This window comes from Lepus europaeus, chromosome 15, assembly GCF_033115175.1.
Source record: "Lepus europaeus isolate LE1 chromosome 15, mLepTim1.pri, whole genome shotgun sequence".
In the NCBI taxonomy this organism is placed as follows: Eukaryota; Metazoa; Chordata; class Mammalia; order Lagomorpha; family Leporidae; genus Lepus; species Lepus europaeus.
Window position 1 is genome coordinate 30,899,717 of NC_084841.1, and position 24,342 is coordinate 30,924,058.

General features: G+C 51.4%; 1 protein-coding gene across 2 annotated transcripts in view; it reads left to right on the forward strand.

Annotated features, from left to right (window-relative positions):
* Window positions 1-24,342, forward strand: part of EGFLAM (EGF like, fibronectin type III and laminin G domains) — a 179,527-nt gene that overhangs the window by 119,665 nt on the left and 35,520 nt on the right. For both annotated transcript variants that reach the window (XM_062212122.1, XM_062212121.1), the window contains exons 8-15: window positions 8,998-9,113; window positions 9,691-10,009; window positions 10,974-11,074; window positions 12,183-12,283; window positions 14,622-14,766; window positions 18,019-18,208; window positions 21,863-21,988; window positions 23,619-23,862. In XM_062212122.1, coding sequence (XP_062068106.1) covers window positions 8,998-9,113; window positions 9,691-10,009; window positions 10,974-11,074; window positions 12,183-12,283; window positions 14,622-14,766; window positions 18,019-18,208; window positions 21,863-21,988; window positions 23,619-23,862 — 1,342 coding nt within the window. The remainder of the gene's footprint in view (window positions 1-8,997; window positions 9,114-9,690; window positions 10,010-10,973; window positions 11,075-12,182; window positions 12,284-14,621; window positions 14,767-18,018; window positions 18,209-21,862; window positions 21,989-23,618; window positions 23,863-24,342) is intronic.

The following is a 24,342-nucleotide window of genomic DNA, read 5'->3' on the forward strand; positions in this document are numbered from 1 at the left end:
ACCCCTGTGGTCTGTGCAGTCCACTGTTGACTGAAATGGCTTTATGTGCCGAGTGAGTGTGTATGTCATTTCTGTATTAGTTACCGCCTCTCTCTTACTGAATCCACCTGTCAATCTCATCTTTGTACTGGGTCGTTTCCATTAGCACACAAGGCTAGATTTCCTATTCACAGAAAAGCTTCCTTTGACCTCTCAACCTTCCACCTACCTTCCCATTTCTGCTTTTGTTTGAACCGGAGTTACTGTGATACATTCACAATGCTTGCATTTGTCATAACCTCCTATTCGCTCTTCAATCCACTCCCATCTGCTTCCACTCCCAGTATGTATGTGAAGAGCATTGACAGCTGTGCCTCTGTATCCCCTCCACGATCAGGCCCCAGAGGAGCAGGTGCAAGACACCCAGGCTTCTGGCCATCGGTCGAACTCCCCGCAGTCCCACTATCTTCAGAAAGGGAGCCTCCTGTGGAGAAAGACAGGAGCTCGGCTTGGTTGACTGGTTTATGCTCTTCCTAAGGAGGAGCCCCCTGGAGGGCTCAGTGCTGGCAGTGCTTCCTGCATGTGTATGTGCAGGAAGACAAAGGAATCAGAGATGCCCTGGGGGGCAAGGGCTCTGGATATTGGTTGGTGCCTGCAGCGCCCTTCTCGGGCAAGAGCCAGGTGAGAATTATGGGAAGTGTGCTGGGCAGATCTGCCCGTGACAGGTACTTAGAGCTGCTCTCCCCTGACGTTCCCTCTCCAGCTACTATCGAGCCAATACCCCTGAATTCTGGTTGGAAGGAGATGGTTCAGGCAAGTTGTCTGGGGCAGATGGAGAAGCAGAGGAAAGCACCCAGCATCCCTGTAGACCCTGGGTCCCTGTGCCTCAGAGGCTGCTACTGACCAGCACTGACACACTGATCCAGAAGGCTGTGGCCCTGGGCGCATAGCTGGGCTTTGTGACTTCCCCACACAGCACACCCACACTTGCAGTATTTCCCAAGCTACGGGTCTCATCCTGTTGTTCTATCACCTTCTGTTTCCCCTGGGGATGCACGAGCTGCTGCAGCTTCACAGCCCAAGAAAATACACAAGGAAGGAAAATTCCAACAGACTTCATTTGCCTCGTAGGTACCCATCATTTTCCCAAGAGAACTCTGCAGGCTGGTTCCCTTAAGAGCCTGGAAAGGGTTATTCGTAGCTGTTAAACCCTTTGCATGCTTCCGCTTGTGGCTGGACGTGTGCTGCTCGGAACTCAGATGGCTGCTGTTACCATTTATTTGTGTTATTTCTAAACTACCCCAAGAGTTTCCCCTTTCTATTCCCCTTACATTGTTTAAGTTCCTACAGAGTGCCAGGAGTGAGCCAGGTGTTGGTATACAATAGAAACCAAAACAGGTCATGTTTTCATCAAGGAGTTTACAACTGGTTGGGGCATTACATTCATGAAATCATCACATGGGTAACATGTAGTTGCAAACTCCAGGCTGTCCAAGAGGAGTACATGAGAACAAACAAGAATGGCACCTGACCTTACCAGGAATACAAGGAAGACATACCTAAGAAAGTGAGTTTGAACCTGGATATCAAAGAATTTAAGAGACAACGGAACGGCCAGTGAGAGACGAGATTTCAGAGCATCGGGGCCAGCAGGTGCAAAGGCTCTGAGGCAGAAGAAAGCATGGGTGTCGAGAAAAAAAATAGAAGAAAGATCCAGGGAGACCGGTCCAGGGGGGGATGGAAGAATAGATGTAGGTGAGGCACAAGCATTGGGCCAAGTCACAAAGGTTTGGGGGGACTTCACGGAGACTCAGGCCCCAGATCTGACCTGTCATCATGACCATTGCACCGAGGGGATGACCTGGTTCCACATTGCTTCAAGGGGAAACCTTTCTCTCCCGTCAGTCTGATTGTGATGGGTGTTAGGGGTTTTCAGGAGACCCTGCGAACAGCACTTTTCCCATCTGCCCGCTCTCAGAATCAGCTGACAAGGAAGACCACCCAGCCAGTAGATGAAGGATCACATACCATCCCTGTTTCCACTGGCTCAGGAGACATGACTTTCTGTAAGTCACGGTGGCTAGCAAACTTCCTTCTCCACCACCGGAGGGCGCTCTTGAGGGGACACTGGGAATGCACAGGACTCATCCTACCCAGCTCACCACCTTGCACTAGTCCAGGTGGAGATGGACGGCATGAGGGACGGAACTGGAGTTCCCTCCTTGCCCCAGTTCCTTTGCTAGCGAAGCTTTTCACAACTCAGAAATGTGAGCCAAGTGCTTCCCCCAGCGGCTGAATCCCCATCTCTTCCGCCATACAGAGAGAAAGGGTAAGAACCCAACAAAACTTAGGGGAAGCCTCTTCTCATGCCTGGAGCTTCCGGAATGGGGCCTGAGAGTACCACCCCCACACTGCTAAGCGTTCTTACGGGAAAGGTCCCAATATACAACCTGGTCCCTTTGATTGAGGATGGATTCTGATACATGATGGCAATGCACATCTTCTAGGGGATGTATCACATGGAACTCACAGCTGCAGTCCCCCACCCAGCTGACTTCCATGCTACACTGTTTCAGTTTTTATACAAGTAAGTAACGTTATCTCGGAGTTTCTTTCGAAGATTTTGCCTGATGGTGGTGACAGATCCTTCTAAATCAGGTGTGAATTCTAGCATCAAAGAACCTTAGTGCTGGAAAGGACCTTGCACTTCAGCAGGCTGATCCCATTCCTTATTTTTGTTGGAATCCATCAGACCCAGAAAGGTGAAGTGACTTACTCAAGGTCACACAGCTGTACGTGTCCTTGCACACTCATTTGGATCCTGTGTCTGGAGACATTTCCAAGTACCTCCTGTTGATATATCAGAGAAACTCATGATTTATAGGAAACCCCTGATGCCTTAAGTAAAACAAACATACAACGTTTTGTAAAATAAAAGTCCTCTTTTTGTCTACTAACAAAAATTTCCATTTTGTTTATTGGTTTTTCCTGCAGTGGAATAAGCCCGGAACTTGTTTTGTATTCAGTTAGTGGCTAGATTATTCAGGTTCTATTAAATGTCTCCTTTTTAATGTTCTCTTTTCCTAATTAACAAAGTGCCAAGTAGAAAGAGATAAATTATGCACTTTAATTACAATAACCCCAGGCTACTGGGAGAATTCTTATCGCTGGCTTGGACTGTACTTTCTGTGCTTCTTTGGAAAAAGCACCGTGAGATCTTGCTGCCTGCCGTGGATTTGCGATCTGAGGTGGTGAGCTGTCAGGGAACGAGCAGTGAGCTTTAATTCCAGGTTTCTTTGAGTCGTGCTGTGCCTGGTTCTCTTTGTGTGTGTGTCTTTCCTTATATTAAAGTTAGGAAATGACTTTTAGCCTGAGTTGTTATGAGAGGCAGTGGAAAATGCTGCAAAGGTACTAGAGTACATCAGCAGGAGCCCAGAATTCCAGATCAGCTTTACCATAAATGAGCTGTCACTCTAGCCAATCACATGGACCCTGAGCCTCAGTTTTTTCCTCTGTAAAATGGACTGGTTGGCCAAAGCTAGACATGTGTTATTCAATGGATAGAGCCGTCCTGGCCTCCCACATGGATGGCAGGGACCCAAATACTTGGCCCATCTTCTGAACTTCCCAGCACCTCATCAGGAAGCTGGATTGGAAACAGAGCAGCTGGGACTTGGACAACCACTCCAATGTGGGATGCTGGCATTGGAAGGGGCAGCTTAGCTCCCTGCACCATAGTGCCGGCTGCAGAAGTCATCACCATTCTCATCATGATAACATCGCATAGCAAAATGCAGCTGTGGTCCTTTTCCCCAAGGAATTCCCTCCAAGATAAAGACTAGGGAAGCTACCTCTACTCCAACACCCAGCTTCTCTGGGCTCCAGGTTCTTCTGACTAAAGCATCTTAGATATTTAGTGTCAAAGTATTTAGACATGATGGAGCATTTTGGGGTCTGAACTAGTGGTCGTATGATCTGGTTGTAGTTTGGGATCGTCTGCCAATGAGATGCATACCTTTGGTTTTAAGTCACTTCTCTTCCATGACGTTAGTTTCCACATTTATAAACTGAGAAAGTTGGACAGATGGCACCTAAGGTCTCTTTCAGTTCCAAACTTCTAATTCTGTGATGTGGAAAGGCATAGGGTTGGTAGAAGTTTGGGGGGCTTGTGGGGCTGTCTTTAGGTTTGGGACAGAGTCCCACCATGTAAGCATTCCTCTCCAGATACCTCCCCACTTAAATGGTCCTGGCCCAAGATAGAGTGGCAACATAGTTCAGTGTTGTGGGCGGTGTCTCCTCTGCCTGGGAGCGGAGTTGGCCTTTGGTGTGTATGAGAAATGTTAGCTACATAGTGGAAGGGAAGGAATGTTAAGAAGTCTACAATGTGGTCCCTGCCCTCTCAGGGTTCATAATTGCATTTGAAAACACAAAAGCAGCATTCTAAAGCTGGGAATTCAGAAGATGTAAATACCCTTCGAAGCATCTGTTCATGTCATCAAGTGTTGGAAGCTTACTCTGAGCCCAGGATTAGGGGCACACATCCAAGGGTGGAGAGCCCCGTCCCAGGAGAAGGAGGGACGGCCTGGCCTGACCTTGGCCGTGCTGTCTTCTTCCCAGAAGAGTGTGGCGTCCTCCATGTCATCACCAGATTGTGCTCTTTTGACGATGCACATTCCACTCTGTCGCTGCAGAGTTCATGCCAAGGGACAGGACGGGCAGGATGTATGTGAGGAGATGGGGGAAGGGGCAAGATGGTAGCATGGAGAAAAACACTGACCAAGGTCACGAGTAAGAAAACACAAGCTGTGTTCAGGACACACCTGGTAAACCAGTTTCACCATAAGGTGGCTTTTGTAAAGGAAAAAAAAAGCTGAAAACATGATTTGGAGTTGGTTGATAAGTAGCCAAAAGAGAGACCAAGGATAAATTCTAGCCTTGCCATCTACTATCTTTGTGCTTTTGAGATAGTTATTTAATTTCTCTGAGTTTATATCTCCACCTGATAAAATGGGGATAATAATGCCAATTTCATAAGATTTTATGAGGACTGAGAGAGGCAAGATAGGAAGAGTTCCTGGCCCACTGAAAATGACCAATGTGTATTAACTCTTCAAATCTCAGTCTCTTTCTACCTTCATGGTGGTGTTTTCTCTGATAGACAGACCTGGGATTTGAGTGAAACTCACCCAGTTACTAAGTCGTTGGTTTCAAACAAATTATTTAACCCCTCTTAACCTCAGTTTACTTATCTACCAAACAAGGTCAGTCATATTTGTACCGCAGGTTGTTGAAAAGCTTATAAACGCGTTACATGAAACATTTGAAGGTAACTGGGAGAGAAGCAGTGGGTTTCCATAAACAATGGTGATGGAGGCAGAAGGGGTATTGCTGTCATTGAGGCTCTTGACTCCTTGACCAAGAAGCCTAGACTTAGATAGCACACTATAACAATAAAGTTGAAGGGGATCTGGGCATTGCTGACAATATGTACAAGAATGTCAAGAGTGTGTACGAGGCAAGGGACAACACCCTGGAAGCAGAGACCCACCAGCTGAAGACACAAACAGCTTTCTTTAGGTACACACTGTGTAATTCTTTCACTGCCAAATGGTTGCTTTCCTCTGAAGTGTGACAATTCTGAATAGGAAAGAGAAATAGAGAGTGAGGGAGAAAGATAGGAGATGGAGAGAGAGGAGAGGAAGGAGCTGTCCGTTAGGGCTTTTTCGGTGAACACAGCTGGCACACAGCTGGGCTGCATGCAGGTGGCTTGAGAGAACACACGTCAGACCATGTGCTGAAGTATAAATCTGGCTGTGATGGGCTTCAATGCCAGCTGACAGCTGAGCTGTTTTAAATAAAACTGTGGGGAATTGACGCGAAGGAGGTGAGAGTATCACCTCCCCCATGCTATCCCACCTCTGCCAAGATGAGCCGGAGCCCCGGAGAACAGCTTGTGCCCCACTGTCTCCAAATCACCTGCACACCAGGATTCCCCCAGAGGAGAAAGGACAGGAAGGACTCCCTGCCTTTCCTTCCGCGTCGTGAGCAACTTGCTTGCCATTTGGCCTAGAGAAGTGCTGTGGTCTGAGTATTCCCCAGATGCGTTCGTTGAAATCCTAACCTGGATGTGATGGTGTGGAGAGGTGGGGCCGTGAGGGGGTAATTCGGTCACAGACATGGAGCCCTCATGAATGGGGCCAGTGCTCTTACAGAAGGGGCCGAGGGAGCCATGTGTGTCTTCTGCCGTGGACGGACACACGGAAGCTGTCCTCTGTAACAAGACATCACCAGAGATCAAGTTGGCTGGCTCCTTGGTCTTGCATTTCCCAGCCTCCAACATGGTGGGAAATAAATATCTGTGGTTTCTAAGCCATCGTGATTCTGTAAATTTTCTTAGTGGCCAGAATGGGTGAAGCCAAGGAGGTGATTTTGGTGTTGTGAGAAAGATGTTCTGGTTAGCTTATTTGGAGAGCTGAACGCCTTTAAAGACAATCTCTGACTTAAATGTCATCTTTTTTTTTCTTTCCATCAGCGGTCCAAGCACTGGATGTGTAAGAGCTGGTGGGCACCAGCAGCCTCCAGGAGCCTCTGCTGCCGGTGTTGTGTGTGCCCTACCGGCTGGGGCCGGGCATGCTCTGTGTAGGGCCGGTCGCTGTGCCCACATGGAGTGGCCTGTTGCAAGGCCACCACCTGCTGTGCTGCTGCCTGTGTGGAGCGTGAGTCAGGGCTCTTGCAGATGACTGGGTTTTTTTTTTTTTTTTAATTTTTATTTTTTGACAGGCATAGTGTACAGTGAGAGAGAGAGACAGAGAGGAAGGTCTTCTTTTTTCCGTTGGTTCACCCCGCAATGGCCACTGCAGCTGGCGCGCCGCGCTGATCTGAAGCCAGGAGCCAGGTGCTTCTCCTGGTCTCCCTTGCAGGTGCAAGGCCCAAGGACTTGGGCCATCCTCCACTGCCCTCCCCGGCCACAGCAGAGAGCTGGACAGGAAGAGGAGTGGCTGGGACAGAATCCGGCACCCTGACCAGGACTAGAATCCTGTGTGCTGGCGCTGCAGGCTGAGGATTAGCCTATTGAGCCATGGCACTGGCCCGATCACTGGGTTTTGTGGATGACAACTGTTAGCCTAGCAGTTAAGATACCCGGCCCCCACGTCATATCAGGGTATCTGGGTTCAGTTCTGTGCTCCAGCTCCTGTTCCTGCACCTGCTCCTGGCTTCCTGATAGTGCAGACTCTGGGAGGCAGTGAGGAGAGCTTCAGGAATTGAGTTCCTGCCAGCCACACGGGAGACCTGGACTGGGTTCTTGTCTCCAGCGTGTTTCTGGGAGGTGAACCAGTGGAAAGGAGGGGAGCAGGCACGCTCGCATGTTCTCTCTCTCCCCACCTCAATTAGATAAAAAAGAAAATCTAAGGAAAATGCCTTGTCTTATCCACTAGGGGTTTTTTGCAGCCTACTCTGGCTCTGAAAGACCCCGTTGACCTGCCAAGAACCATAGAAATCACTGGCCTCAGCATACGACATGAAGCTTCTGTAGGATGTATGACTGTTTATTATAATATTTTTTGTGCCAAAAACTTAGCTAATCCTCTGCCTTGCGGCGCCGGCACACCGGGTTCTAGTCCTGGTCGGGGCACTGATCCTGTCCCGGGTGCCCCTCTTCCAGGCCAGCTCTCTGCTGTGGCTAGGGAGTGCAGTGGAGGATGGCCCAAGTCCTTGGGCCCTGCACCCCATGGGAGACCAGGAGAAGCACCTGGCTCCTGGCTTCGGATCAGCGTGGTGCGCTGGCCGCAGCGCGCCTACCGCGGCGGCCATTGGAGGGTGAACCAACGGCAAAAGGAAGACCTTTCTCTCTGTCTCTCTCTCACTGTCCACTCTGCCTGTCGGAAAAAAAAAAAAATCACGTGCTCTTATACATAGTATATATATATATATATATATATATATATATATATATATATATATAATGTAAAACATCCACACAGGCAGCAGTTACCTTGAAGAACAGAATGTTACAATGTTACTACCTGAGGCCCCTGCCCATCATGCTCCATTCACATCCGTCTTCCAGCCTCCACTAGATATTTTTGTGATTGTCCTTGCCTTGCTTTCCGTGAGAGCTTAAGTCACATGCCTGTGGATCCCTAAATAATACATGGCGCTTTGCCGTCTGCTGATTTTTTCCTAAGTGGTGTCAAACTGGAGGTGATCTGTTGAAAGTTGGCATTTTTTTGCATGAAGTCATGTGAGCTTAAGCCATATGATGCATCACGTGGCTCGTTCCATTTCCCCTGCTATATAGTTCTGCACTCCACAGACGAGGTGTAATTCACTTATCCATTCTGGGTTGATGGACATTTGGGTTGTGGGTTATTCCTGTAAATAGTAAGCAAGTGTTTGGGGCATTTTTAAAATTTTTACTATCGCAAATTCTGTTGCTAACAAATTGGTTTTGCACATGCCTCTGGGAACACGTGCACAAGGGTTTCTCTAGGTTTTGTGAGTCCAAGTGGAGTTTCTGGGTCAAAAGCTAGAACCATTTTCTTTTTTTTTTTTTCTCAGTGCAGTCTCAGCCCATGCTGCTTTATTGCTAAGAAGGACACACACACACACAGGTGCAGAGTTTCCAACTCTTACAATTCTTTTTTACATCAACGAAACCATTTTCTACCTAGTTAAATATTTTCAAGGATCAGGTCATGCCTCTAACATTTGCAGCTGAGTCCCCGCTGATCCCCTCCTTGTTGGTGTTTCTGTATTGCCTGCCTCCCGTTTTTGCCAGCCTGCAGTATAAACTGGTAGCTCTCTCTGGGTTTAATTGGCATAGTTCCCTGATTTCTTCCTAGAGGAAACATTTCTTATGGTTTTTGGTCATGGACGCTTCCTCTTTTGTGTTGAATTCCTTGTATGTTTCCTGTACCTGCTGATCCATAAGGCACAGCTGTGCCTATGGCTGAGTTAGGCTAGAAGACAGAGCGAAGGCGAATGTTGATCGAAGCTGTGCTACTTTTCTTTGGGAAGGCACCGAGGAAGCAGGCAGTGGCCGCTATGGACCCCATTACGTCACCGACGTGGGAATCAGTGATGACGATGACGGATTTGAAGATGACTTAGATTTGGATATTTCCTTTGAGGAGGTAACAATTATCTGTGCTTTTGTTTTTTTGCCAAACAAGACAATTTAGCCAATGGACTGTGAACATTTTGCTTAAAACTTAAACTAGCCCATTTGCTTTTAATACTTCCTTGTTTCCTCCAACAACGAGGCCCCCACGTGATCATCAGCTAGCAGTAGGCACGTAGAGAAGTTGTGACCACGCTGATGTTCCATGGACAGGTGGGCAGGCCCTGCCTGCAGACGTCACAGCCTGGTGAAACCATATCTAGATTTCCCACCAAGTGAAATCTTATACAACCAGGTACCACTCAGACATGAACAACCCCTTGACAAAGTACCACGTCTGTGACTAGTGGCAGTGAGAGGAAATCCTGTAGCATCAGTGCTACCATCGCCTTTCACAATACGGGACAAGCTACTAAACATCTCTGGGCCTCAAAGTCTCGAGCATACATCAGTGCCATTTGCGCCTTCTGCACTCGGGGTTTTGGGAAGTAGCGACAGTGCCTGTATTTTCCAATATCAGCCAGCAGCCACAAAGAAAGCCCTCCTTACTGCTGTGTTCCTCCTGGCCACTTTTCCCTCTCTGGCTTCAGGTTAAACCACTTCCTGCGACCCAAGGAGGGAAGAAGAAACTCGTGGTGGAAAAGAAGATGACGTCCTTGCCTAACCCCAAGGCCGCTCCCAGGCTTGTGCCCCCTACCTCAGCCTCGCTCCCCACGCCCGAGGTGGCCCCCCAGCCCACTCCAGAAGAGCGGAAGGGGACGAATGGCATGGCCACGATGCCCAGGCTCTTTGACGCGTCTTGTGATGAAACCCTGTGCTCTGCCGACAGCTTCTGTGTCAATGACTACACGTGGGGGGGCTCGCGGTGCCACTGCAACCTGGGGAAAGGTGGCGACAGCTGCTCGGAAGGTAGGTGCTTGGGGACCGGGAAGAGGGGGTGGGGGTTGGCCAGACCTGGAGCCGGAGGGCGGTTTGTAGTCTACATCTGGGTCCTATTTGCTTTATAAGATAATCACCTTCTTCGTTTTGTCATGAGGTTGGCTCTGAAAACTGGGAGGTAGCTTCCATTGCTTGTAATTCGATAGAAGCCCTAATTCTTTTTCTAAGGATGCTTTTTATTTGAGAGGCATTTTCAGAGAGAGAGCGAGTGAGAGAAAGAGAGAGAGTGCTTCCATAGTTGGTTCACTCCCCAAATGGCTACCATGCCTGGGATTAGGCCAAGGTGAAACCAGGAGCCAGGAGCTCCATCTGGGTCTCCCAGGTGGGTGGCAGGGACCCAAGCATTTGGGCCATCTTCCTCTGTTTTCTCAGGCACATTAGCAGGGAGCAGGAATGCAAGTGGAGCAGCCAGGACTCCAGCTTCTGTTTAAGTGGGATGCCAGCATAGCAGGTGGCTGTTTAATCTGCTGTACCGCATCCCCGCCCCCAGCAGCCCTATTGCTGTGGCTTTCCAACATGCAGTCCTTTTGGAGTAATCATTCCTACACACCCTGGGGAGGTGGGCTTTTCTGTGCAGCCATCTCTTCTAAAACTGTAGCCATAGCATGTGTGTGCGGGTTTGGAAGAACAACCCTTGAGCCAACTTCCATGACACACATCCATTGCTGGAAAGTGGTGACAGGCGTCTGGAAGTGCCGGACTGCTTCTCAGGGAAGCAGGTGCAGTCTCCAACAATGCAGGTTCTTTCTAAGTATTTCAGAAGCTCCAGCTCCCCCAGAAGGAGAACTGTCAGTGTAACGAGTAGCCAGAGAGAACAGCGAGCTAAGTTGAGCAAGTTTCCCCCAGGTACCCTCCAGGCAATGGCAGACATTGATTTTTGCTTTTGAAGAAACGAGGCAAGAGCATTTTCCGTGTCGTCTGTTTTTCTTTCCAGATGTTGCCATACAGTACCCTCAGTTTTTTGGCCACTCCTACATCACTTTCGAGCCTCTGAAGAACTCCTATCAGGCATTTCAGATTACTCTTGAGTTTAGGGTAAGAGCTGTTTGATTACCGCTCGGAAGTCTGCACACTTACTCCAACACGTGGCAGGGGCAGAGGGAGAGAAAATGCTGAGGGGAGCGGCCCAGGGTGAATGCGACCCAGAGCCACCTCCTCCAGCGGCCCACAGGGCAGCAGGAATGATGGGCACTTTCTCATCCTCAAGGGTGCAGTGGGAGGGTGCGTTCGGTCTGTCACTGAGCCAGGAAAGCGGTTGGCCCAAAGCTGCCCAGTGAGGATGTCGGTTGTAACAGAGATCTCACACACACACACACATTCTTTCAGAAGAAAGAATGTATCCTCCATTCCCAAACCCCTTTAAAGGAGCCCCATCTCTGCCTTCTTCAGAATGGCCCTAACTGAATACATACAGTGGCTGTGCTGTACACAGCCTTGGCCTGTGGTGAGAGCCCTGTGGATCCCCTGACTGAAAGCGGCTGCAGATCAGAATTCAACCCATGACTTCAGCTCACAGAGCAGCTCCAAAGAAACAAAAATGTTGGGAGGTCTGGAAATGAGCCCGCCTTGGGGTCCAGATGGGTCCCACACTGTGGAGTCCCACGGTGTTGAGTGCCCAAGACATGACCTATCCCTGCTGAGACAGCGAGCAAGGGGCTATCAGCTGCGTATTTTTTACCATCCTGTTCTCCTGATAAAATGCGGAGGAGCAAATTTGCGTGCCTCCCCAGAGGGAGAAAGGTGCAGGTAAAAGAATAATGGAAAAGAAGGAATGTTCTTTGTGAGCACAGAATTTGACGCTGGCGAGCCGGCAAGCCATGTGACCATGGTTCTGAGCGCATCTGGTTTTCCCACAGCTCTGCAGCTGGGTCCACACAGCCACATAAAGAGCAGGTCAGAGCGAGTGCCACCTTCCTCTCCCCGCATTGCTAGTCCTCACACACTGTTTCCATCACAGCCATTCATTTATTGAAAAGGAACTGGGCTGGGTACCTGGGAATTCACTGGAGTCCACCTGCCTGCCCTTTGGTAAATAGGGTCGCCAAGGAGAATGCCCAAGTTTCGTATTCACGGGGGTTTCCAGATGGGGCTCTCGGGAAGGGGAGGAGGTGCTCACTGCCGTGGGGCTTTTGTCCACTGACAGGCAGAGGCGGAGGATGGCTTACTGCTCTACTGTGGGGAGAGCGAACACGGGAGGGGCGACTTCATGTCCCTGGCCATCGTCCGACGCTCCCTCCAGTTCAGGTAACTGCTGCCTAAAGGGCCGTGCGCTTGTTTGCCCTGTCCTGCAGAATGCTTACATGTTTATTGTGTGAATAAGATCTATACAGGATGGGTCCAATGGGAAGAGAAGATGAGCCTGGGCCACTGTACAAAGTAACTGGCCAACCAGCATCGTCAGGAAACTCCGGACCTTGAGTTTGGGAACTTTGGAACCATCCATTGAGTCAACAACCACTGGTTCTTCTTCTGTTTTTGTTGTTGTTGTTGTTGTTTGTTTGTTTTTTAAAGATTGATTGATTTGTTTGAAAGGCAGAGTTGAGGGTGGGAGGGGGAGAGGGAGCAGGGGGGAGGTCATCCATCCTCCAGGTCACTCTCCAAACGCTGCAATAGCCGGAGCTGGGCCAGACCAAAGCCAGGAACTCCATCTGAGTCTCCCACATGAGTGGCAGAGACTCAAGCCCTTGAGTCCTCTTTTGCTGCTTTACCAGGAGCATCCGAGGGGTCAGAAGCAGAGCAACTGGGATTCACACTGGTGCTCCTGCCAGATCATCGCGGACGGCGGCTTGACCTGCTGTGCCATAGCCCTGGCCCCAGCCGCTGGCTGCTGAGTGCCCGCAGAGAACTGGCCCGGCCCTAGATCCCGTGCAAAGAGAAATCTCACACACACATAATGAGGAGCCGGTGGGCTTCTCCTAAGCTCCTGGTGGCAAATCTGGCCAACACCATGGAAGGCAAGGAAGACCCAGCAGGGGTGGAGAACCTGTTTTTCTGCCAAGGACCATTTGGATATTTATAACATCATTCATGGCCCATACAAAATTGCCAACCTAAACATTCACCTGCTATATTCATAGTAGTTTGAGTTCCTCCTGCTGATAGGGCCAGACCAAATGATCTTGCAGGCCTGAGATGGCCTGTGGGCCAGGTGCTCCCCACCTCTGTGCCCGAACGCTTTCTAGAGGCCCAAGTCCCAGCCTCATCTTTGCCCAGGGCCGTGCTGAACTATGGCTTCCCTCCTCTGCCCCATCATTTCTCGCCCAGCACGCTTTGGAAGCTTCTGTGTGGTCTTCCGAGGGGCAAGTTTTGCAGGTGGACGAGAGGCATGCATAGCAGCTGTCTGTCGGTGGCCAGGGCACATCAGCCTTGGCCTTCTCCGTAGCACGCTGGCTGAGATCCTAAGGGCACCAGGCACCGCTGCCTGACCCTCAGCCGATAACCTCTCCTGCCTGCATCTCCACACAGGGCTGTCTTGAGGACTTGGATGAGTTTATCCCTAGAACTGAATAAGAAGACCCAGGAGCAGGCACTTAGAAACACTAGCCATTCTTGTATTTAGCATAAAAAGAACTTTTGTTTAAGTGGGAGTCTTTTGAACACCCCATTTAGGCCAGAACATGGGTCCCCATCCTTTGCGAAATGGTTGGACTCCTAGAAGTTTAAAGTTAGGCACCAAGATCCAAGGCAGCGAATGCAACCCTGTCAGACCCCAGCACGTGGTGGGCAGGACATACTCTTAGCATCACGGCCGTTGTTGCCTGGAAGTAGTTTTCCAACTTGGAAGCTCCCACTGAGAGATCCCGATATCCCCTCTAGGCAAGGCTGTTCCCCCATCCCACTCTGTTGAGGGTCAGGAGATAAGAAGTGGGCGGCAGATAAAGCGGCTCTTAACAAGGACAGAACAGTGCTGGCCGCTTCCTTCCCAGGCTCACGTGTTAGAGGCGTGGTGGCATGTTGGACAGTGGCCAGAAAGGACTGACATGCTTCCCATCAGGCACCCCGGGCCCTGGGGGTTGGAACCAAAGGAGAATAGCGCAGACTTCTGAGGGTGCTTCTCTGTCCCTCACCTTTCACCTGAGCTGGGGCCGCCCGTGAGCCTCACCAGGATTGGCACCTGGCAGGACACACACGGCAGGGCTGGCCAGCTCGCCAAAGCCAACGCAGAGACCTGGCTTTGTACGTCTCAGCAACACCGCTGGGCCCGTCCGCTGAGAACTGGGGCAAGTCCTGGGAGGGCACCCCGCGGGCACAGTGACTCACGTTCCAGGTCGCTGCGCCTGAACCCACTATAGGCATCAGCAGTCTTAGGAAAGGCAACGGAGGGCACCCAGGGCGTTTGCTTGATCTGCAAGAGGATCAGGTAAGAGAAGCCCTCCCTTGACAGGTGCCCAGCCCGGGAGCACGCTGGGAAGGAGGCGGCCCGTTCTCCCGTGTATAGACATAAGCTGCATTTGAGATTCATAAGCCCGGTTCTGAACAGAGACTGCAAGGGGCCAGGGGCTAGAAGTGACGTCCGTGACTCTAAAAACATAACGAGTTCATTCATCAAAGAATCGTCCTCTCTCCTTTTTCTCCGGCCCAGGTTTAACTGCGGAACTGGGGTTGCCATCCTCGTGAGCGAGGCCAGAATCAAGCTGGGGGCGTGGCACACGGTGACGCTCTACAGGGATGGGCTGAACGGGCTGTTACAGCTGAACAATGGCACCCCGGTGTCGGGCCAGTCCCAGGTGAGTCTGTCCCGGGAGAGCCTCGCCGCACAGAGCCGAGGTAGAGTGTGCAGCATTCGCCCGTTTTTATGACCAACCCGTGCAACGAAGCTGAATGGGCTCCAGCCCCGTGTCACGCCCCCTAGCGGTGGTCTTCAGTACACACTCCCCGTCCACATCTACCAGGATAAACTGGACCGTGCAAGTATTGGCTCAGTGGCGCGCCCACGCCCTCTGGGTGCTGGGGCTGTGTGTCCAGAGCTGTTTCTCTTCCCACAAGGCCATCAAGGCCAGGGATAGAGGAGGCCTCTCTTGGAAGCCAGCACCCATTATTAATGCCAAACACAGAACTTCCTTTTAAAGCAGAGATGGTGCAATCCTGTGGCTGTAGAAAATGGGCCCGAAAGCAGGCAAAATCCACCCATCCACCTGGTTTGGGAGGAAGTGGTAAAATAACGGGACTTTTGGGCTACTCAGCCAATCACCGGGGCGCCGCCGCTTGGTTGTGCTCTGGGCCATTTTAGGACTGTGTGGAGAGCACACAGTTTGGATTAGGAACCCAGGCTGTAATTATAATCAGGCAGTGCCCGGGTTCTCTCAGGAAGATGGAACAAGAAAGCCTTGGTGTGCATGTCTCTAGCTTCTGTCTTGCTGAGCCAAAAGTCTTTAAAAACGAACAGAAAAAAAACCCTTCATCTCGGCCCTCGTGGTTGTAAAGGGACACGAACCCAAACCTGGCGGGCGTGGATCCAGGCGGTCGCTTCTGCCCATGTTGCTAGCGAGGGAGAAGACAGGGTATGTGAGCCGCAGAGTCAGTTGGTACCAGAATAATAGGCCTAACGCGATCCATTGAAGTTCCACAGGAAAAATGAAGCTTCCAGCTTGGGTCCGGAGCACCACGACAAAGACGTATGGAGAAGCTGCAGTAGAAGCCGCACATGGGAACATGTCTTAGGGTTTAAAGCAAGGAAGTTCAATAGTGATCAAGGAACAGGGCACAACTAAAGACACTGCAGGATGCATTAACAGAAGTATAGCATGTAGAAAAAGGGAGGTGACAATCCAGCTCCATTCTGGTCACTTCCCCCCGGTCCTCTAGAGAGAACTACATTTATACTTGTGATCACGTTGTCAGAGCGCCACAGCAAATGGGAAGACGCACCTGGGAGGGGTGGGCGGATGACATACCCTTCCTTCAAGGGCTGATTGGACGCCACTGTTTAGTTTAGAGAAGAGGAAGGTGTGGATGGTGGACTTTGTCACCGAGTTGCAGGAAATGTCTCAGGGAGGAAGGATGCTCTCTGTGGACCGCCAAGGCTGAGGCCAAATGAGGAGAGCCGCAGGGAGACCGTTTCTAGCTGCCCCGGTCACACACACGCGTGCAGGAGTGCAGCGGATCTCAGCAGCCGTCGCCCTGTCCGGGCCGAATGCGTTCAAAAAGTAACTTCCCCAAATCTGTCGAAGAGGGTACACAAGGGATCGAGCGGCCAGCGGGAACTGGGGTTCTAGGAGCTTCCCTGCCTGGTTTTCCCAGTCCCGAGGCTCGGATTTTAATGGACGTAAGAATTGATGGTGAGAAGGCTGTGGTTTTCTGGCCCCTCGGGGCGCCGTGTGCGTCTGTGCCGCTGGGACTCTTCACGGCAGTGGCAGGAGCAGAAGCACAGGTGTGCAATGCTTGCTCGCCCTGCTTGGGAGGCGCTGGGTCTGTCTTAAGCTCAGAGACAAGCCTGAGGTGAGGAGTCCTGTGCACAGGCTGCGTTAGGGGGGTGTTCCCAGGGGAAGCCGGGGAGGAGGAGAAGATGAACAGAAAGAGAAGGAAGTAAGCAAGAGAGAGCTCTCGGAAGTTCTGCAATGGATGGCTTTAGCCTGACCCCCATAGGGAAGCTCTGCCGCATAAATTGTATCTAAGTTTTCCCAAACTGTTAAGGGCTGTCCTGGGGGAATGCAAACTCCAGGGTATTTCCATTTCTCTGTCTAGCACCAGGGACCTGAGGGCAAACTCATCAAAGAAAGGCCAAGGCCAGGCTTGAAAACTTTGGGATGTTGCAAAAGGAACTACCCCGAACTGCACTTAATGCTCTAGGGAAAAAGATTGAGCTGTCAGATAGCTTGTTATGATCCTGGATCAGGGAACAGGACCAGCGAGTGAGAATGGGACCCAGAAGCAAGACTGAGGATCTTGAAAGAAGCCAAGAAAGCACGTGGTTGATCTCACGAAAGCGGAGTAGCCCAGGGGCTGGCAAACAAAGTCATCAAACCTTACACCCACTGCGAGCACCGCGAAACTGCCTCGCTCACTCAGTCTGCTATTTACAAGTTTTCTTCATATTTTCATTAGAAAACAAAAATGTAGCTTTTCTACTTGCTTGTAGTGAGCACGTAAAGGATACAGATTGCTTTCCCTGGCTTAGATTCTTGGCATTGCATATGTTCCGCCAATGTGCCCTTCCCCGACGTCCTTTTTGGCCCTTTTATCCAAGTCATTGATATATTTCTGTAATAATAATAATAATAATAATAACCAAGGATCTTAATTTCATCCCACCTAACATTCAGTTCTCTGTTTGGCAACCTCAAAACCTGCAGTCCAGACTCTGGTTTGGTCTAAAATTAGAAGATTGGAAATTGCCCCACCTCATTGTCATTAACACTGAAAAAAAAGAAGGAAGGGAGGAAGGGAGGGAGGGAAGGAAGAGGGGGGAGGGAGAGAGGGAGGAGGGAGGGGAGAGAGAAAAGAAAACTAAAAATTAAAAAAGTTTGTGTCCGTAAGTCAATTTCAGAGGATTTTACAGCACAGTCTACTTGGCAATTTTCCTGCAGGATATGGTGCAGGGGTGACGAGGACAGGGGAGGGGCCAGGGTCAGCCCACTCACCTGCAAAACCCCCGCTGGCCCCTGTGGAGGTACAGAGGGCGGCCGAGGGACAGAGCGAGCTGCTGTCAGCGTGGGGAAGAGGGAGCCCTTTGGGACGCCTGGTGCAGTCCACCGCCTGCCCCACTGCCTGCCGGGGTGGCTGTGGCTCTGGCCGGCTCTTGTCTCCCCTTCCAGGCAGTCCTCACTCATCTCTCTGGAAACCCAGCCCCCTGGCAGGCTCAGAGCTTCCCGTGCAAAGCATGGTTGAATTTCTCAGGCGGGCAATTGCTGAAAGAGAAACACTAATGGAAGCTTGAACTCAGGGGCTGCGACCCACATGCTCACGGAGAGCCTCATCCATCCGAACTTGTCCTGCTTTATCTGCCCTTTAGTGACATGGACGTTTCCTCTTTCTTAAAGGGACAGTACAGTAAAATCACCTTCCGGACACCGCTCTACGTTGGTGGAGCTCCCAGCGCTTACTGGTTGGTCCGAGCCACAGGAACCAACCGGGGCTTCCAAGGCTGTGTGCAGTCGCTGGCGGTGAATGGGAAGAGAATTGACATGAGGCCCTGGCCACTGGGCAAAGCACTCAGCGGGGCTGACGTGGGTGAGCAGCTGCCCTGTGGGTGTGGGACACTCCTGTGGGGTTGTCTTTCTGGCGTGGGCCAGGGAGGTGATAGTGACCTGGGTTGCAAGCCTGGGGGGCTGGGAGATGTAGAACTTCAGAAGGGAGGTGGGGGACCTGCATAGGCGATGACCTTGGGCCTGAGCACCACGATATGGCAACAGTGTTGTCCCACGTGCCTTTGGTTGTGTGCTGCGGCCGGCCTGGACCTCTCTGTGACTCGTGGCATGGTCTCACTGGACAAAGCAGCCAACAAGTCCGTCCCCACACCCTGACACACCAAGTCCATTGGCAAAGCAGGTGCAGCCACGTGAGAAGAGCTTCTGTAGGCTCGGTTTCAGAAGTGATCAAATTCTAATTCTTTCTTTATTTTTTATTTTTTAAAAGATTTTATTTATTTACTTGAGAGGCAGAGTTACAGACAGAGAGAGAGGTCTTCCATCTGCTGGTTTACACCCCAGATGGCCGCAATGGCTGGAGCCAGGCAGATCCAAAGCCAGAGGCCAGGAGCTTCTTCTGTCTGGGTCTCCCATGTTGGTACAGGAGCCCAAGGACTTGGGCCATCCTCTGCTGCTTTACCAGACCATAGCAGAGAGCTGGATCAGAAGTAGAGCAGCCGGGACTTGAACCGGTGTCTGTATGGGATGCCAGCACTGCAGGTAGATGCTTAACCTGCTATACCACAGTGCCAGCCCCCAAATTCCAATCCTTGGCCACGGGACAAACTCCTTCTCTTCACTCTCATTTTCTCCTCATATAAGAAGATGACATTGTTATCTAGGAGGCAGAAATTATTGTACCCATTGTAAGGATGAAGGAAGTGGGGCTTCTAGGAGTTAGGTAGCTTATCCACAAGCAGGCAGGGCTGGGCTCAAAGTTCCTTTATCTTGACGAGGAGTGCTCAGTAGCTGGGTGGGTGCACTGACTCCCCGTCAGCACCCATGCTTTCTTCCTCGCACCCTCGGGGTTGGGAGTTTCCTTCTCTTGGAAGTAAACGTGTCCGTCTACTCTCTGGGCCCGTCCTTCCCGGCTTCCTGGGCGCCTTGCAGTCAGGATGCCCTTCTCCAGGGCCCAAGCGTTCTTAACACGTCCTCACCATGACCCCTTTCACGGTCTGGTGAAACCTGTGGACTTCTCAGGAGGATAATTTTTTTTATTGGAAAGGCAGAGAGACAAGAGAGACACAGAGATCGTCCATCTGCTGGTTCACTCCCCAAATGCCTGCAGCAGCCAAGCCTAGGGTCGGCCAAAGCCAGGACCCTGGAACTCAGTCTGGGTCTCTCCCGTGGGTGGCAGGTGCTCGGGTGCTTGGCTCATCACCACTGCCTCTCAGAGGACCTGGCAGCTGGATCATAGCGGACACTCACACCCAGGCCGTCTTACCTGCTACACACCAAGCACCTGGGCCCAGAATGATGTCTTTAAGTGCAGGAAATAATCTATAGCATAGTACGCGAGGAAACAATTATATTGAAATAAGCCATAAAATATTTTTAGGCTTTGATATTACAATGATATATGTGCTTCTCTGGAAAGCATGAAAGAACAACATGATTTAACGGTGGGTGAAATCACTACACGATTTCAAAGGAGCAAAGGGTTTAAATGATATTTTTGCAATGTCTGCCACAAGTGGAACGGGAGAACAGCCGGGAGGGCTGCTGGTCTCAAGTCACAAACTCCTGCTCATACGGCAAGTATGTCACCTGCATCCATGGCTGCAGGAAACACTCAATTTCGGCCCGAGGATAGGGAAAATAAAGCTGTACTATTTTTCCTGTCCAAGTTCTGGCTTATCCGCACCCACTCAGGTCCTCTCTCCAGCTCACACCAGCATCGTGCTTGGCATAGCCCCGCCACCCCTGCAGAGCAGGGATCCTGGGGGCCTCTTTCCTTCCCATGAGGGTCTGAGCCAGCCAGTGCCTGTTCCCAGCCTCCCTCCTTCCTTCACTCTTGTCGCCTTTCTTTCAGTCTTGCAAGCGACAAACCCTGAGACCATGCAGGAGTCTTTTTCCATCCTGGAACTCAAGAACGAATCGCTGATTTCTCTTTCCTGTTTCTCTGGATTCCTCCCCATTGGCTGTGCGCTCTGCCCGTCCAGGCCCTGTGTCCCTCCCCAGAGGAGTTCTTAGCTTCCCCCCCCACCCCCGTGCCCTCACAGCTCTGCTTGTCTGCCCTCCTTGCGGACACTGCTGAATCACCGCCGGCCTGGCGGGGTGGTGGGGAGATAGATCTGACCCTCTTCCGGGCCCTCTCCCAACCCCGCCCTCACCTCTTCAAAATAAGACCGTCCCAGTGCAGACGCAGTCATTTCTTCCATGTGTGTCTAAACCCCAGGACTCCACTTCCTGCCGTGGAGTCAGCCCTTTTCCGAGAAGCGATCGCAGCCCGCAGGGATCGGCGGGGCCACAGGCACCTGCCAGTTTGGCTCTCGAAGATCAAAGCTGGAGTCTGCCTGGGAGACTTGTGAGTGCTGGGGATGGTGGTTTCAGGGCTGTGCCCACAGAGAAGCCGCCCATCACCCCCAGCCCTTCTGCCTGAGCTGCAATTCACAGAGCAACCCTGCCCTGGCTGGGGCGACAGCCCTTTCGGAGGGCCCTAATTAAATTCTCTCATGGTATGTGAGGTCAGGCTCCTTTCCTGGGTGCACCCCGGCTGCCCAGTCCTGCCCGCTCCTCCTAGGAGTCTTAATGAAGAGGGAAGACTGGATCTGTTCAGTGGAAGAAGATGATGGGTGGGGAAAGGAGACTCGCCCTGCTCGCACAGGGGTCTGTCCCCAGCTCATACGGGTGCAGTGCTGGGGGAGGGATGGGGGGCACAGCTGGACCCTTCAGGGACCAGAGAGTAGCACCCCCGCCTCCATCATCAGGTGCTCTGGGCTGGGTTGGGGTCCTTCCACCCAAAGCCAAAAGAAAGAGCAAAGTGGCACACAACGGTAGCCCAGGAGGTCGGTTTGTTTTCACTTCTGATGACCTTGAAGATGAGAGTGTTGGGCCGAACGCCTCTGATGTCCAGCCTTTCGGTGCTTGTGGCTGTAGGGCTGCTCCCTGGCGCTCCTAGGATGGAAACTTTAGAGGTGGGTGGCGTGGTTCTGGAAGCCACGCACAAAGGTATCACAGAGCCCTCCCTGACCCAGACAGCAGAGTCAACAGTTCTCATGAGCCAATGAGCTTACACACGGCTGCTTAACTCCTTCCCTGCTGTCCCCACTCATCCTATGAACCGACAAGGCGGGAGCACTTAAGCTAATTGGGGTCATGCAAATTAGAATGCTTTTAACACAAACCCTCTGCTGGTATTGGAGGGATTGAAAGCCACTCCCAGGGGGAACCACCGTGAGATGGATTAGAATAGCAACAACTCAGTCATCTCTGTCGGGGGTCATACAGTTGCCCAGCCACTTCTTACGTGATTGATTGTAACCACCGCAATTTACATAAAGGCTCTGTAGCTCGTCAGAAGGGACAGGCCAAAATCCAGCAAAGAGAAGTTCTTGCGGCTGTGTGGGTGGGTGGGGCGGGGTGGGAGGCGGCCAGGAGGGGAAGGGCGCCTCCCCTGTTCAGGACCGAGAGCTGTTGGCATGCTGGGGAGTGGCCCACGTGCTGATGGGCTGTGGAACTCCCGCTCCGTGTTTAGGGGAATGCAGCAGCGGAATCTGTGACGAGGCCTCGTGCGTCAATGGTGGCACCTGCACGGCGGTCAAGGCCGACTCCTACATCTGCCTGTGTCCGCTCGGATTCAAAGGTCGCCACTGTGAAGACGGTGAGAGGAACACTGTTCTCCCTATGTGTGAATTCCCATGGATGTGGCTTTCACATCAGTGTTGCTGGTAGGGGAGGGATGAGAGGATCTTTCTTACCACTTGGAGTCTCTCTGGGTGCCCAGGTTTCAAACCGATCAAAGACTAGATCATTTATAGATGATGAGTGCGGGTGGGCTCTTCGTGCCTCTCAAAGCACTTGCCAAAAGCTTATCTTGTGTGCTTTATATCAGACTGAATTCAAAGCATTTGAAGTGCATGTTCTAATTTCTGACAGTTTCAAAGAAAAGACTGTGAAAGTATTAGCAGAAACCTTAGCAATGTGATAGGCCAAAAGTGATGTTGCTTTTTCTTCTTTGTACTGTTCTGCTGACAGATTCTGCTCTCAACATCTCAGTACCGAATATGATATGGAAATCTATACATGCACACACATATGTGCTTCATTGAAACACATGCATGCGCACACATGCAAACACAAAAATGCATACAGGCCGGTGCCGCGGCTCACTAGGCTAATCCTCCACCTAGCGGCGCCGGCACACCGGGTTCTAGTCCCGGTTGGGGCGCTGGATTCTGTCCCGGTTGCCCCTCTTCCAGGCCAGCTCTCTGCTGTGGCCCGGGAGTGCAGTGGAGGATGGCCCAAGTGCTTGGGCCCTGCACCCCATGGGAGACCAGGATAAGCACCTGGCTCCTGGCTTCGCATCAGCATGGTGCGCCGGCCGCAGCGGCCATTGGAGGGTGAACCAATGGAAAAGGAAGACCTTTCTCTCTGCCTCTCTCTCTCACTGTCCACTCTGCCTGTCAAAATAAATAAATAAAAATGCATACAGATAACAACATTTCAGAGATTTTACAAAGCCACGTGGGCTTGAGCGTGCTTTAATTTTTCCTGATTTCCAAAATGAAAACTAAACTGTGACTCAGACTGCGAAGCTAGTCACGTGGCATCACGAGTAATTCAGACTTGGATCTACAGTACTCTAGTCGGGTAACAATCTCAGGTCTCCTGTGACCGGGATGCATGAGTCAAGGTAACTGCTACTGTCACAGCATTGCAGAATTCGGTAGCTTTTAGAAGAAAAGGCCAACCTTTTTTTTTTTTTTTTAAGATTTGCTTATTTATTGGAAAGAGTTACAGAGAAAGACAGAGACAGAGAGAAAGCATCCACTGGTTCACTCCCCAGATGGCTACAATGGCCAGAGCTGTGCTGATCTGCAGCCAGGAGCCAGGAGCTTCTTCCTGGTCTCCCACGTGGGTACAGGGGCCCAAGGAATTGGGCCATCTTCTACTGCTTTCCCAGGCCATAGCAGAGAGCTGGATCGGAAGTGGAGCAGCTGGGTCTTGAACCGGTGGCAGCTTTACCTGCTACATCACAGCACCAGCCCCAGGCCAGTTCTTATTTCACAAATCACTGCAGCCTGTGGGGGCTTGTGAGCAGCCCTGCTCCCAGCAATCACTCGGGGACACAGGTCCCCACTGTCTAGTGGCTGTTTTAGTGCCTTCAGGTCCTCCATTGCTGCAGGGAAGCCGTGCAGTGAGCTGCAGGACTGTACCCCGGAGGACCAGAGCAAGCGGTGGGGACAGAACCAGCCAGTGCAGGGCTCTCTGACCCTTGCATTTCTCCGCAGCCTTCACCCTGAGCATCCCACAGTTCAGAGAGTCTCTGCAGTCGTTCGCCGCCACGCCCTGGCCCCTGGAGCCCCGGCATTACCTGTCCTTCATGGAGTTGGAGATCACCTTCCGGCCGGACACGGGAGACGGGGTCCTCCTGTACAGCTATGACACGGACAGCAAGGACTTCCTGTCTCTCAACATGGCGGGGGGCCACGTGGAGTTCCGCTTTGACTGTGGCTCTGGGACTGGTGTTCTCAGGTGAGGGCTGCCACCTGCTGGAGTTCCCCCCTCCAGAATGCCAATGAGTAACCACTTTGCAGAAACACCCCACGATAGCCCCCTGCTTATGCTCTTCCCGTCTCCCCGGTGCGGTCCAGCTCCTGAATTCTGTCTACTTCCTATTTCAGACTTCCTCTATATTCTGTCTTCCTGCCTTTGCACAAGTTGGCTACCCAGCAGGTAGCACTTCTCTGCTTTGAACCATGGGAAGTGGGCCTGCTTCCGGTGGGGGTAGACTCCTCGTCTCCACCCCGGCCCTACGGTGCTGTCATTAGAAACCTAATAAACTTAACAAACCATCACCTCATATGGTGTATGTGTGTCGGCTAGGAAAAAAAAGTACCAGCAAATCTCATTGAAGAGAAACGTCCTTGGCAGTGTCACTTTAAATTCTGACTTTCCTCTTGAACTATTTCTGTCATGGAAACTGCCAATGAGTCACCAACAGTGCAGAGATCC